The sequence below is a fragment of the Aphelocoma coerulescens genome, chromosome 7, assembly GCF_041296385.1.
Source record: "Aphelocoma coerulescens isolate FSJ_1873_10779 chromosome 7, UR_Acoe_1.0, whole genome shotgun sequence".
Classification (NCBI taxonomy): Eukaryota; Metazoa; Chordata; class Aves; order Passeriformes; family Corvidae; genus Aphelocoma; species Aphelocoma coerulescens.
Genome location: NC_091021.1, coordinates 22,484,188 through 22,499,831, shown reverse-complemented (window position 1 = coordinate 22,499,831; position 15,644 = coordinate 22,484,188). Strand labels below are relative to the sequence as shown.

At 36.8% G+C, this 15,644-nt stretch overlaps 1 protein-coding gene across 5 annotated transcripts in view; it reads right to left on the bottom strand.

Moving 5' to 3' along the window:
* Positions 1-15,644, bottom strand: part of FAP (fibroblast activation protein alpha) — a 39,026-nt gene that overhangs the window by 3,666 nt on the left and 19,716 nt on the right. For all 5 annotated transcript variants that reach the window (XM_069020802.1, XM_069020804.1, XM_069020803.1 and 2 more), the window contains 8 exons: positions 15,029-15,076; positions 12,067-12,165; positions 11,283-11,352; positions 9,895-10,089; positions 7,524-7,578; positions 5,053-5,152; positions 2,045-2,109; positions 17-89 (listed from right to left, as the gene is read on the bottom strand). In XM_069020802.1, coding sequence (XP_068876903.1) covers positions 17-89; positions 2,045-2,109; positions 5,053-5,152; positions 7,524-7,578; positions 9,895-10,089; positions 11,283-11,352; positions 12,067-12,165; positions 15,029-15,076 — 705 coding nt within the window. The remainder of the gene's footprint in view (positions 1-16; positions 90-2,044; positions 2,110-5,052; positions 5,153-7,523; positions 7,579-9,894; positions 10,090-11,282; positions 11,353-12,066; positions 12,166-15,028; positions 15,077-15,644) is intronic.

Genomic DNA, 15,644 nt, shown 5'->3' with positions numbered 1-15,644 from the left:
CATTTGCAAACCTCACCATCTGCTGTTCCATGGATGAGAAGATACTCTACGTTTTGGAAATTCTTTGCTCTTGCCATCACAGTTGAATTCTGTTGAGAGGAAAAAAGAACAGTTCAGCAACTTCAATTTAAACCACTCATTCCCAGTGCTGAAAGGCTTTCATTACCTAGTAGTAAAACAATGAAACAGTTGAACTGACATGACAGCAATGACTTCGTATCAATCTGAGATTGCAATAGAAGCCTTGTATATGGCTGTATATGTATATACATATATCAGCCTCTACAGAGGGATCTGAACAAGCTGGATCAATGAGTCAAAGCAAATTGTCTGAGGTTCAACAAGGCAAAGTGCCAGGTCCTTCTCTTGGGATACAACCACCCCATGCAGCACTAGCGGCCATGTGGAAGGTTGGTTGGAAAGATCTCTGGTGGAAAAGGACCTGTTGGTGTTGGTTGACAACAGCTGAACATGAGCCAGTGCACGCCCAGGTGGCCAAAAGGCCAGTGGCATCCTGGCCTGTACCAAAAGTAGTGTGGCCAGCAAGACCAGAGAAGTGATCATCCCCCTGTGCTGGCCACTGGTGAGGCCACACCTCGAATCCCGTGTTTAGTTTTGGGCCCCTCACTACAAGAAAGACATCGTGGTGCTGGAGTGTGTCCTGAGAACGGCAACAGAGATGGGGAAGGGCCTGGAGACTGAGTCCTGTGAGGAATGACTGAGGGTGTTTAGCATGGAGAAAAGGAGGCTCAGGAGGGAGCTTAACATTCTCTACAACTCCCTGAAAATAGGTTGTAGCCAGCTGGGGGTCAGCCTCTTCTCCCAGGCAACAACCAACAAGACCAGAGGAAATGGCCTGAAATTGTGCCAGAGGAGTTTAGACCTTAGAGGATATGAGGAAAATTGTCTTCATGGGAAAGGGTTGTCAAGCATTGGAACAAGCTTCCCAGGGCAGTGGTTGAATCACCATCTGGGAAGGTATTAAAAAGATGTGTAGATGTGGCACCTGGGGACATGGTTAGTGGCAGATTTGGCTGCGTTAGGTTAATGGCTGGACTTGATGATCTCAGAAGTCTTTTCCAAACTAAATGATTCTGTGCATCTGTGATCTGTGACTTTGGCTTCAGGACAGGAATACCTACAAATAAGTACTGTTTTTTTCTTACATCATTTGTATGTGTTATGAAAAGCACGAGCAGGAGAAAGAATATTAATCTGCGCCATATTGATGATGTCTGTCCATAGAAGATCCCTGTGCAAGCTCGGCTTGCAGCAGGTAGCTCTCTGTGCTGTCAAAAATGTCTCTACACTATCAGAAACAGATTTGATATTTAGTGTCTTTTCTAAGGGCCAAGTCATACAAAGAACAGCACTAGTCACGTCATTCCCAGAATGCTCTAATTCCCAGCTACACAGACAGCTCTGCCAGAGCTGTTTGGTATTGAGCATTTCTGTTCTTTGAGTTGGGATGGAAATACGTACTGAGAACACAATCCAAATCTTTAACAGGAGTCTTTCCACTAAGTTCTTTGGATGTTAATTCAGGCCTCTCTGTATCCAGAGCTGGTGTACACGCTGCTAGAGGAAACTACAGACTTCCTATCAATGTGAAGAAAAGAATAGCAACCTGTTCCAGGTAGGGGAAGCTGCTCTGATCATTTAGTATGCTTATGATCTTACCATCAGAGAGCTAAATTTGTGTGAAGCAGTTTGCATATTACAGCTAACAGTACCAACCAAAACCTTATCAACATCAACATTTTAATCCCTCTCACTTGAGTTCTTTTCTAGGCTAATGGTTTGCACTGGCAGAACAGTCTGACTTATCCAAGTAAGAAAAGAAGGACTTCCATTTAGCATTTTTTGGATTTATAAATACAAACCCACAATTAACTATGTAGACAAGAATTTCACGGCAGTAGCTTAGCTACAGCAGAGCTGTACCATGAGAGCTGGTGGGCCACTTTCTTTCCTCACTATTCCACTTATCCATGGAAGTGTGATTAAAATTTAAGGCAGATCAGCACAGAAACAGAATTCTCACCTTGTAGTGCTCAAGATTATCGGACTTTATAGGAAGACCCATAAATCGTTCTGTGTAGATCGATGCTGAAATTAAAGAAGAAAAAAGGTGTAGATAAAGAAAGTGCAGATATTTTGTGGCTTCAGTGACACATAGGAAATAAATGATGCGTAACTGTGTCTGTTCTGCTTGATTTCCCCATAATACACCAAATTTAAGCATATTTTAAAAATCAGCTATGAAGGATAATTATTTACTGTTCTCCATCTTCAAAGAAATAGTGGTTTTATACTCATCTATAGGTTTTGTGGATAAAGGTAATTAATTGATACTGCTTTACGCTGTTGGGTTGAACTCCAGAAGTCAGTTGAATGAGGCAATGAGCCAATAAAGGTGCATGGTGGAAAGATGACACAGACTAATTCTAACACCTTAAAAAAGGGAGCCGAGGATTTGTATGTGTATAAACAGTAAATACGGATATGCATGTTGTCCTCTTCCTATTGAATGTATATATGCAGCAACAGGGAGAACAGGAAAGGATACAGGCATGAACTGAAAAGGTGGCCCATTGCTGTTCAGGTCTCTGTTCAATTCCTTTTTCTAGCTATAACAAAGACTGGTAACAGATTTGACAAAATAAATGTGAATAACTGAACAGTATCCATCACCAAGAAATCAGTAGAAACATCTCTCTTTGAACTGCCTCGGTATTTGTACTTCAACTGGGAGCTGTTATGAAAATTGATGGAAAACTGACACAGCAGCTGTTACTACCAGAAGAATACTTTCTTTATGACCTTGCCTTGAAACTGACACATATTCAGCAGTCAAGCTGCAGGATTACAAGAATTTTATTTATTTAATGGAGTCAGGGCTTTCTGACAAAGAAGAGCTGTCATCTTTCCCTTTCAAAAGTCAGGTGATGGTCATTGTAATCATTAAGGAATTAGGATTGTCTACCTTGCCCAGTTTGATACACTGTATTAGAAAAAATTTGTTAAAAAATAGAAATGTGAATCCTCCCAGGAAAAGAAAATGAATCAATATACTCTTGTTCCCATGGTTTGCTATGTATCATTAACATGTGCTACCACTGAGAGCTAAAGATATGTACTGTGTCTCCCAGATCAGCCAAGCAAGGCTTCTGAAGATAATTTATAATAAACTAAGTACCAAAAAAATTTAAGTAGCCTATCTTTTATCAAAATCCTTTATCATTCCATGAAAACACAAAATGTGCAATATCTGTTGTCAACACAGTGTCAAACAACCATATTGGCCTTAAGTTTTCAATAAAATAGACTTTTTCAGAATGGCTGGCATTTCTACAGTATTCTGAGCCAATTTTTCCACTCGCTTCTACCAGTATAGCTACAACAAGTCCACAGAGGTCAGCTGAATTGCATTATAATGACTAAGTGGAAGATTCAGCTTGTCAATTATTGAAGAAGGAAAAACAGATGAATTTAAATAAATTTTAATAAAACAGTCACAGATATAATTCTTTTAACTATACCTTGTCCCTGAATGGAATTTTCCTTTCCATATTATAACTGTTCAGCTGTTATGAACTCTGACTCAAAATGGAGGGGGGTGGGACAGCTTCTGACAAAAGATTATGGTCCAGAATCTCATCTGTGCATCTGAAAGAGGGTTGGACAGAATTTAGAAGCTCTAGGGGCCAGTACATCCTCTGACATATTGATACTACTCAGAGACTCAAGGATGTAACATCCTGTAGTTTTGCCCCTAGCACAGTTCACCCTAATGTTAGCATGATCTGTTTGCCACAACTTATGACTCATGACTTCCTTCTGTTTCCTTCCTTCCTTAGTGGAGGTACATTTGCCTGTTTGGATTTTATAGTGTTTTCAGCAAGATTCTTTAATTGCCTCCTGAAAATTCAGCTGACATAAAGGTTGCAATGGTGCAGGTCTAATCTGCTTCAACTTAAAAACTTCATTTGAATTGCAATACTGGGAAAAATTTTTATTACCTGTCTTTTATTAAGGTACTTTTGCAAAATCAGTGCTTTATGCCTGCATTCTAGAAATAATTTTGTGATCACGAGTAAAAATGTCTTAAAATATCTTGATGCCAGTGAAAACATGAAGACTATGCTTCCTGTGTCATACAAATATTTTCCCCTTTGTTTGCAAAACACCATAAATACAAGGAATGTCTGTGCTAGCAGTCAGGGAAGGAATCTTTCCCATTTAACCAAAAAACTTTCTCATAACCAAGACTTCTTAGAAAACGACCATATGCTAAGTAAATGTGTTCAAAGTGCTACATTTTACTCATTGAAAACATTCATGCCATGATTTTTTTTACACTAAGGTTCCTTTACACCATGCCAAAAGCTTAACAGGTCGGCAAGTATGACTATGTGCCTGCTTTATACACACAGGAAGGCCTTGGGAATATATTCCCAGAGTTCTTTTCTCTCAATAGCTTGAAGCCTAATTTCATAAACATACAGGGAGGGGTGGCTGAGAAATAATTAAAAGAAAACTTATTTAAGTAAAAAAATACTATATCAAACACAATATCCCTTCTCTTTTCCACTGCTTTTGGGAAACAACTTTGCAGTCATCAGAAATACTGACTCCTGACAGAGGTCATCTGTGGTGTCAGAAGTTGAAACGTACTGTGATTCTGTTACTGGCAGATAAATCAGTTCAGCTGTTTCTGAATTCAGTGATAATGTTTTAACAGGATTTTTAGGCAGATCACTCCTTAATAGCAGTTTATTGAGAGGGCTTTATACACTTACTGTTACAGAAGTGCATATGGAAGTACCCAGGCATACCTTCTTTGTGACAAAGTCAGTTCCAAACTGCCAGTTGCAGTCAGTTATTTTAAGCAAGAAAAACATTAAACTTAAGGTCTTAAAAGTTTTAAATCAAGGTAATTTGAATGACTTTGTGTTTCAAATTGCCAATCTCCTGCAATGATTTAATTTAAGAAGTCATTAAATGCTACGTCTTGCTTTCCAAGTCAGTATTTATGACAAGTTTCCATACCGTAATATTCCCAGCTGGAAACAGGAGCCACAGCCATTCCGCATTTAAATACTCCACTGCCAGATCCAAGTGCCAAAGAAGTTACATACCCACCATAGGACTAGGAAGAAATCACAGACAGTTTAAAATTCCTGGTGAAGTATCATTCTCTTTTCTGAATCAAACTCATATAAATTAATGCCAAATTAATTAATTTGCTTTGAATGCATGAAGGACAAAGTAACAAAAGGTTGAGGTTTTTTGAAATTAATTTATTGATTTCAAATGGATCTGATGTAATTTCTTATGAGAGAGATCAGAAAAGTTTATAGAATAATTTCTTTTTTCTACTTCTTCAATGTTTATCACAGGATACTGCTTTTATTACCACTTACAATCACAGAGAAATTTAAGTTGGTAGCATCCTTCACTGTAATCTAATGCAATCTATAGCTCAAAACAAGGCTAACTTCAGATGTAAACGATACCGATCACCGTCACATCCATAGTACACATCCTCTCTACTCAATCTGCTTCAACAATGATCACTATTGGCATCATTATTTTTTTCCTAAAACCAAAAGGAAACTTTCCTTCTGGCAACTTGTATTCATTGACTCTCATCCTTTCAAGGTGCACCTCCAAGAAGAGTTATAGGTTTTTTTCTTCCTTTAACAAACTACTGAGTTTTTGCTAAAGATTGGCATATTGAACCAACTCAATCATCAGTACTAATATACTCATCTACTTTAGGACAGAGCAATTCCTCCCAATTGCCTGCCACTGTTCCTTGTATTTTCTGGCCTGATTCCTCAAACTGAGACCCAGAAAGGAAGAATAAGTTCATGACCATAAGTAGGGTAAAGTAATAAGTAACCCTGGATATAAGAATAGATCTGTGAAACTGAGTGGGGCCAGTTGCTGAGACAGGAAAATAATATAAATAAAAAGCCTTTGGTTTGTCTCTCCACAGGATGTGGAACTGAGGTTGGAAAAACTCATATAAGGTCTTTGCAAAATAATGGGCTTCTGTTTACCTTGGAATGGAGGAAGGGACAAAAATATGGTGTGTCATGAAAAATTCTGAAGATTACCTCAGTAGCATATGAAAGACTAAGGGAAATAAGCAGAACTATTAAATTTTTTTTTTTGTATATAAGTTAGTCCATCCTTCCTCTTGACATTCCAGCTTGAAATGATAGTGAGGGATGTACTGATAGAAAGAGTAATTTAATATAATTTTTCCAACTCATTTGATTTGCTCATTTGATCTTTCAAAAAATCAGTCCACAAGGCTAAAAGCGATTAGGATTGGATAAACCTATGCACTGTAACAGGCTGAGAGATAGAGTTCACAACACAAATTGCTTTAGTGGTTATTTAAGAGCTTTTGCTATCTTGAAGAGCTTGGTGAATCTGAAAGCATGAGTTCATGCACACCTGCCAAGCTGCAGCCTATAAATGAGGAAAGACCTTTCAACTCCTTTCAAAGCTTACCAACCAGGAAATGGTACAATAAATGGGAAAAAAATTGGAAAAAAGGACTGATGGATTTGACAGTAGTGCCTTTATTTCAATATTATATCTACTACTGGGACATAACGTGTGCAAGCTCTTAGTTAGTTCTGGAAACATTGTGGTGAAATAAAATATGATGTGATTTAAAAACGAAAATATTTTCTTGTGGCCTTAAATTACCTAATGTCACTTTAGAATTATTCACTTCTAAATGTCTTTGTCACTTAATTTCACCATATGGTACCGAATTTATTCTGGTGTTACAGTAGTAACTGTACCAAAGTAACTTAAATATTAGTTGGTAGAAGCTTCATAGAAATATTTTAGCAACTCTGCTCATGTACTGTCTAAGATCAGGCAATACATCTGGCTATTAAGGTTCTGGGAGCATTACAAAGCAAAATACATGAAAAAAGCAAAGATGAAAAACAGACTGGCTAATAATTTGGAATGACTCCCATACTGTCCAATTTTTCCACTCGGTAAAGCTGTCAATGTTGTATACCCCTCAGACCCAGATTCATCCCTAATGACCATTGCAAAGCCAGTCAAGCACACAGTGATTCAGGATGATGCAGGGGTCACATTTTCTGATGAGAGATAGTCATAGGACTTTTCTCACTATTTTAATCTCAGATCAGAAAGGACAATACTTGAATTTTGAGGCCAGTAAGTTCCTAAGTTAAAAGTAAGCCAATTAAAATGTCTCAATCTGGCTTAACTTCAAGTCCAAACAATGTATTAGATATGAGCTTTTCAAAATTCCCTATTGAGCTGCCAAAGATTCCTTTTTAGGGGCTTGCACAGTTACAATTGCATGTATGTAAGTACCAGCAGGAACCATCCCCTTTGGCAATACTGTCACACATGGGCAGAAGAAATTTTATACATATTTAAGACAGAACCAGGAAGAATGAAAAACAATTCTACTGCAGGAGTATTTAAAGATAGATATAAGAGCTCCAACCACTTACCCAGCCCCATATTGCTATTCGTTTCTCATCAATAAAGCCCATTTCTATAAATTTTCTGTGGAAAATAAAATCACAGAAATAAATGCATTATTACAAAAAATTGCTAGTACAATAAAATTAGCAAAAAATAGTTTTTCTTTCACTTTTTTCCCACATACCCCAGCAATCTGAGCAAAGTGACAATGAACATAGCACGCCTGATTTCTACAAAGCATCTATTATTCAATAAATATTTAATGAAAGGGAAAAGGAAGAATTTTTCCTGAAAGAATAAAATATACTGAAATTAACACTTTCATCATAATTATTTTTGTTCCAGTGGATGAGGATCATTTTCATTGCTTTAATGCCAAAGGTGCTGTGTTACCATTAACATCCAGACTTTATTGTGCAAGATACCCAACATAGTGATGTGACAGTGAGTTAATACTTTGATTTCTCAAGAGGAACCATATCAACTTCTGAGGAGATCAGGGATTCTCAGAAGAAATCAGGGGTTTTTTTATGTGCCTGGAAATTAAAAAGTTCTTACGGCTACTTTAATAAAAAATAAAAATGAAGGATCATCTACTAATGCTCCAAGTAGGAAATAAGCTTGAAATGTATGAAAGGTGCAACCCTTCTTATGCTCTCAGGAGTCAAGCAGGTCAAAGAGAATCACAAATATTAGGTCTGCTACAAATATCCTGCATCAGAGTGTGGAGACTGTATTTCTAAAGATGTATTAGCAACAGCAAAGAAAAGAGGATGAGGCAAAAGACCACAAAGTTTTGAGAGTGACAGATAAACAGAATAGGTTCAGATACACATCAGGACACATCTATAGCCTTATCTACTAGGACAAGCACAAGTGACTTAACACCCAAAATGCCAGATACTATCTGGGTGGGACAGAGTTAGAAAAGCCAAAAAATTATTCAGCTTTGTTATATTACTGTCTTAATCCCTGGGGCTCCACCTACAGTATAAGCCCCTCCAAGAACTTCCCACTAGAGCACAGAACCTCTCTAAAAATCATGCATCTTAAACCATGTGTTAGATCAGGAAGATGGAATGCACTACATTTAACTGAATAAAAATTTAGTCTAGGTGCTGACAGAAAATTGGGAAGTGTGAAGTCTGAGGTCATTTTTTCATGGTCTGTCTCAGCAGATTTTGTAACTGCAGAATCAGTTTAGGTTCCCTCTGATATTTTATGTCTGAGTGACAATTCAAAATAATAAAGAATCATTCTTGTGATATTTTGAAGTATGTCACTTCTCCTAAAAGTTTCAGGATAGAAAATAAAATAATGGAATAATAGAAAAACTTGACATGATATACAGCTATTCTGTTTCATTTATCACTGAAAAGGATAATGGTGCGTTTATAACATTGAGGAGGAAATGAATTACCACAAAGCAGAAAGAGTAAGGAACAGATATCCTCCTTACACAGACTTGTCAGTACAGGCAGTGCTCTCAAACAAGCAGAGAAAGCTGTGAAAACCTGGGTTGCTACATCCAATTTCTAGCTAAAGATACTTAGTCGAGTCTGGAGGAAATAGGGTATTTACTGTTGCACCTGGAAATCTATCCATACTCTGATGGGCCAAATTCCACACCAAAGGCTAGGCTAAATTCCTGCCTTGCAGTCATCTCTGTGGCGTTCAAACTAACACTTCTTCAAATGCTTACTTTAGCAGTGCTACTGCATCTGTAAGATTGTAACAGACAACCTTTCTTCACAATCCTCAGCTTTCACTCTGTCCCAAAACCTCTGCAGAGGGAATTGGTTTCCCTTGGAACACTTTTAAGTGTTTTCATGCAAAGGAGCAGCTGTTGGGGAACACTTATCAGGGGACCACAGGTACTTTCTGTTGTTCTTAACTATCCTACAACAGCACGGAATGCAAGTTTGTGACTAATTGACCTCTAGAATGTTTGTGTCAGGGTCAGTTTTGCTACAAACTTCTCATTTGACCTTTAGCTAATCGGTGAAGCACATCACTATGGATGTCTGGCTAATCTCTATGGTCATTGAGGTAGGTTTGCCCTATAGGAAATAACTTCAGAAAAATGGATAATTGGCTTACCTCTCACCACTGACAATTGTATTTCCTTAGGTTTAGGATTGAAGCCTCTGATGATTCTCTTGTACAATGCAAATGGTGAGGTCCAAATGTGGACTTAGTGGAATATGGACTTAATATACCAGAAAAAACCTCACTGACATCAAGCAAACACTAATATTTTATTTTTACAAGTGTTTTTGTCTTATATCCTGGAGACCTCAGCTCTTCAGAAGAAAAGGTGAGAATTTAATACTTCTTTCACATTATTTCTTCTAGGCATGGAAATACAACAGCCATACAGGGGGATAGTCTACTTACTTGACTGCTGAGATTTGGTCCTCAACTTCATAGACTCCAAGTCTTCGATATACTGCATGCAAAATCTTGTCACCTTGATAAGCTGTCCCTCTGCCATCCACCAGAGCAACGATTATTCCCTCCTTGCTTGCAAGATAGGTTATCCAGCTAATGCTAAATGTTTCCTTTACATTCTGACTGCAAGGTCCTCCATACCTGAAGATGAAAATTCACACATTTTCCACTCATACTTACAAATTTATAAATGGTTGTTGGACACTGGACTATAACTATTGGTACTTCTAACATTTTCTCCACATATATTTTGCTACATGACCGTGGTTCAGAGAGCTCAGCAGACAAACAGTTAAACTACTATTTTCATGTATTTATGAGATTTAGATATGCTATCTAAAATCCATTTCAATCATTTAGGTCTTATTCCTAAAGCAAATAATTAGTTTCAGCTCAGACTAAGGGGTGCAGTATCAGCTGCTTGTCCTAAGGGGAATCCTTGGAAGAGCCATCCCTCTAAGATTCAATTCTTTGCTCTCTCCAAATTCCTTAGGTGTAACAGCACTTTTTGGTGCTTTTCTGAATTTGATTTCCACATGCAGTCAGTAATGCCGAAGAATAAAAGGAAGAGAAATACAGCTCCTTACACTTTTTGGCTATCCCCAGACCTCATTTGTTTCACTAGGGAATATCATGTGCTCTTGGAACTGCAGGCAGAACACACCCCACATAGCTGAGCAATAGAGACACTCCTCATGAGAACTTCCTAATGCTAATTACACATTTGAGCTCAAGGACAGGACTCTTCTACTCTAACCTTCAAATATACTTAGCATTCTTGGACCTTTGGATCATCACTGGTTAATAAAAATAAATGTAAATTTATTCCACCCACTCAGCTATCCTTTCTGAATCTTTGGGGTTTTTTTTTCACCACTGCAATTTTTATTGCCTGCAATAAATTATGTCAAATGCTCTTAAAAAAGCAAGTCCACATGGCTTAGATTTTTTTCTTCTTAAAAAATGAAGCAGGCTCTTGTAATTTTCATATTAGCAGAGCTGAAATTGATACTTTCAGACTATCTCATGATAAACAGAAGCAGTAACAGAGCTAAGATCTCTGTTCTTATGATAAATCTTACAAGGTTTTAGCCTTTCTCTTTCTCTGAGAGAGTAATCCCTACCATCCCTACCTAAGATTTACATTAAAATCCTTATCAATCTCCACTGGGTTGAACTTCTATTCCAGAAATACACTGAAAAAACCACAACAAACAAAACAGAATTAAGTAGTTTTGCTTCCTAAAATGTTGCAAATGTCCCAGGTTTTGTTAAATTAGAAAAAGTATGTTATAACAAAACAACAGTGTTCATAGAAAAGAAGTGTTACATACACCTGAATAAGCAGAGGGTACTTCTTGGATCTATCAAACTGTGGAGGTAGAAGCATTTTGTACCACAAAGCTAGAAAAGACAAATTAAAATTAGATTCTTAATGGTTGAAATGATTCCTCTAAGCATAATCTGGAGTCTGGTGTAGCAGTATATGAACATGAATCAGCACATAGTACACAACACATGAACTGTGAATCACAGAACTGATGCAATTAACTGTTTATATTGAGCTGTTGAAGAACAACTTTGAAGAAATAAAGTAGCCACTTTAATTTAGCTATGCATTTAATTATTATTTCACAAAAGTCTAGGTTCTCAGTTTTCCCAGGTGCCTAGAAAAGCATAACTGTTGTAGGATTATCAGATGTTAGTTTTGGAAACTTTACACTGATTTATTACCATGGTAAAGTCACTACTGAAAAGAACAGTGCATGCATGTCAATATAATGCATAACACATGAACAGCAGTTTACATTTCACATTTTATTACCACCATATTTTATTGTTTTTACACAATATTTAAACGCTTTACCAATAGTATTAAAGATTTTTTAAAAACTTGCATTGTGAAACAAATGTATTTTAACTACTATTTTACTGAGAGATACCCTGAGGCATAGACAAATTAGCTGTTATTGAACAGGGCAGAAACAGGCCTCTTCTTCCCAATCTGACAGGCTAACAACTTTGTTCTACAGAAGGACAGTATTTACTATAAAAAAATTAGGGCAAAATATTAAAATGGTAGGAATGAAAAGTACAATAAAGATGTGTATTTCTTACTTATACCATCCACTTCAAGCTTATTAATTTCTTCTTTTGGCAGTCTGATCTCTTGCAAAGCAGACTGCAATTCCCAGTTGTCTTCCAATACTCTGAGCTCTAAGTAAAAGAAATGCCTGAATTATTAACTGATTTATTGTTAATTTCTCTTCAGTAATTAAGATTCCTTTACTTTGTGTTATTAGAACAGAAAGGAAATCTGTGAATTTTACAAGCAGAGTAATGAAATCCACTCAGACACTTCTAATTGGGCTCAATCACATAGCTAAATGAAAGAAAAGCACTGGTATTGCAGTGCACAAATACTCGTTAGATTTTTATAGGATGTACATTTTGCAATGCAAATCATTTCACATGTTGCCTCTGAGTGTTAGAGCCCCGCATGTTATGAAGAAACAGCTTTCTCCTGCAGAGCCCTCATCCCAGTTTTGTAAAATGGTGGGAGCTAGAAATGCAAAATTTGTCACCGCGCAAAACAGAGTCCTGTATCTCCTGTATCGCCTTTCGTACTTATCAGACTAACATAAGTTTAACCTCTGAGACCCTTGGGAAGTGCGGTTAAGCACAAAGTCATCAGGGAATATCTTGTTTCTGGGTAATGCAGGAATTCAGTTTCTCAAGGGGTTATGGCAAAGCTTCACTTAACCACTGTACGATACATTCCTACACAAAGACACCAGACTTACCATCTAACTGTCCTTAGTACTGCTCACTGAGTAAACCTTTTGGGTTTTTTCCCCTTTTTTAAATCTAAACAGTACTAACATTTATTGCTTTACTTGCTTTAGACCAAATTTACAGTTACATAATTTAAAAATTACTGTTTAAAATTTAGTTAATTTACAGCACAGACTGTAGAATTATATATTATGAATCCATTGGGTCTTGTTTATTTATGTGTTGTTCCATGAGTAGTGATGGATGAAGAATATTGTACTTAATGAAAATCTGTGACTTTTAGCTTTACTTTCAGAATGAAAGAACCTTTTAAAACTGCATGAGATTTTTCTTTTTTCCTTTACATTTCCCTCTTCCTTGTTTCTGGAAATGTTAAAAAAAAGTACAAGAAATATTCTTCTCTCAACATATATTGAGCTAGGTAGTCCTTAGGACATGCCAGAAATATAATACTGGAACTTGTTCTTTCAAGGTACTCTTGGCAAGTTTTGCAGATTCAAGTGGGTTTTTTTTATGGCTGAAAGATCATTCTGCCTTTGGATGCTCATGCAGACTCAGCTGAACCCATTTTCATCCTTCTCCTCAAAACTCCTGAAATTTCCCCATTACCACAAATGAATTGTAGGCATCCTGGAAGGAAATTCCAAACTGGTCTATGTCAGTTTAACTGTCTCCTACTAAAATTCATGGGTGATATAGTTTCAAAATGCTGCCAACTGCAATGAAAATGGATTTACTAAAAATAGTTTTGCACCACAGGAGAGATTATGAAAGCAAGGAACTTAAGGAAAATTAATTCAAAAAATGTAATGAAGAAGTCAAAGAAAAGCCTGAATTTGTTTTTATTCCTGAGAATAACAGCACAGCAGAGGGAGGAATGATGAAACTAGTGGTGAAAATACATTACATGAAACTATTCTCTCCTGTAGAGAGGTTAAGAAACATGTAACTGCAGCTGGACACAGTTGCATTTCATTTAATTCATAGTTTGGTAAGATAGTAGGACCCTTTACATAAAAGGTAACAGTGAACCAGGAAGAACAGAGACCTATAACAATGGATTAAATATTAAAAAAAAATCCATGCATGAACTGTATTTAAACCTTTAAATCTGTTTAAACCTTCTTCAAGAGAAATACCAGAACACAGTGTTTCTATACCATAATTGCAATAGACACATTAACCTATCTTTTCCATTTGCAAAAATTTTTAAGTGGTTATAAAATAAGATGCACCAACTACTACTGGAGTCTAAATAATATTATGTTGCAATTCACTGACTTCCACATGAATCACCATGGATTAAGTTAATTTAACAATATTGTGGCATTTGTCTTCTTTATGTTTTTGTGTATCTTTTGGTCAGACAACACTCAGTTAACAGTGGGTTATCAATGCAGGCTGAGCTGTAAGGACCATTAAAAATATCAGTCTATTTCCACTGATTACTGGGGAATGAAGGGAATGCTAAATAACTGAAGTTTATACAGAACCACGCTAGTTTTCATAACATTTCAGGAACTGAGGGCTTAAAGTTGGAGAAGAACTTTTAAGGAAAAAACAAGGGACAGAGAGAGAAGATGCACTGCAGAACAATTAATATTTTCATAGTTAGAAAGTTCCTGCTTGGCTTGGTTGCAAACAGTCTTCACTAACAAGCTACGTAAAGAATAAGGGCTCTGAATGTTTCTTGCTGAAGATCACACTTTGTATCAATAATTACACCTTGTCTGAAGCAGTTATTTGAACTGATCATCTGAAAGAGCTTCTGCTCTTCTCTGACATCTTTACTGTTGGCTGAAGAGCAAGTCATTGATCCAAATTCTAATTAGTACAGCACAATAGGTCAAACTGTAAACTCTAAATAGTACACTGTTGTCTTTTGTATAAGGTAGTGTTGCCTCATGAAAAAGAAAATCTTGTGTTCATCCAAATGTGAAAATGAATAGTCTGGAAATCACAATATTTTTTCTACAAAGTTTGACTCAAAATTTGGTAGACAAAGAGTTGCCCATGTTTATTTTATCTATAGTGGGTAAACACGAAAAACAGCAGGATGCTATAAAAGTGCTGGACTAAGGAACTGAGATAAAGGCATTGTGTGTTCATTCATGTTGGGGTTTTACTAATGAACAAATCTAGAAAGACACTAGTTATTTCAATAGCAAACAAGATGAAAGGCTTCTTGATCACAATTCTAAATATTGTATTAGAAGGCCTTGATCTGGATTAGATGTAAAGGAGTATATCAATTGCTCAGAAATAGGCAGGATACTTGCAGTACCTCTATCACCACGGTTCTCAAAAAGAGTAGAAATGGGAATCCCAGGACCTGTTTAAGAATGATAAAAAGTCAGTTTACAGTTTGAAGCTGGAATTTGGTGATGCAGTGTGTATTACATTAACATTTTGGTAACTGACAGGAGTTAAAGAGCTCAAAGTCAACACACAAATCTGAATTTTCTCTGCTGTGTAACTCACTAGTCCCTGCTGCAATACATAAGCTACTGTGTGCAAAGACCTGTATATACACAGGCGTTGCTTAACAAACAGAACAGAAGCAACTTTAAATCTACTAATGCTTCCTCCCTAGAGATGAAGTGACATCTAGTTAATACCTGAGATGTGATTACATAAGGTGAATGCAGAATTATCAATGTGAAACATTCTTCTGAGAACATGTCACATTGTATTTGTGAAGGTGAGTGCCTTTCATGTGGTGACGACCTTACTGACTATTTTGTGCAAGAATGATTGAAAGGTATTGTTATTTGCTACATTTGGTTCTCTGCTCAACGGAAGTCCTAAGGAACTTTTCAGCTGATCAGTCAGTGCAGAATCAGAACAGTAAACTTCACAAGTACACAAAAGGAAAACCTTGGCTACTTTCCCCCTTTTTT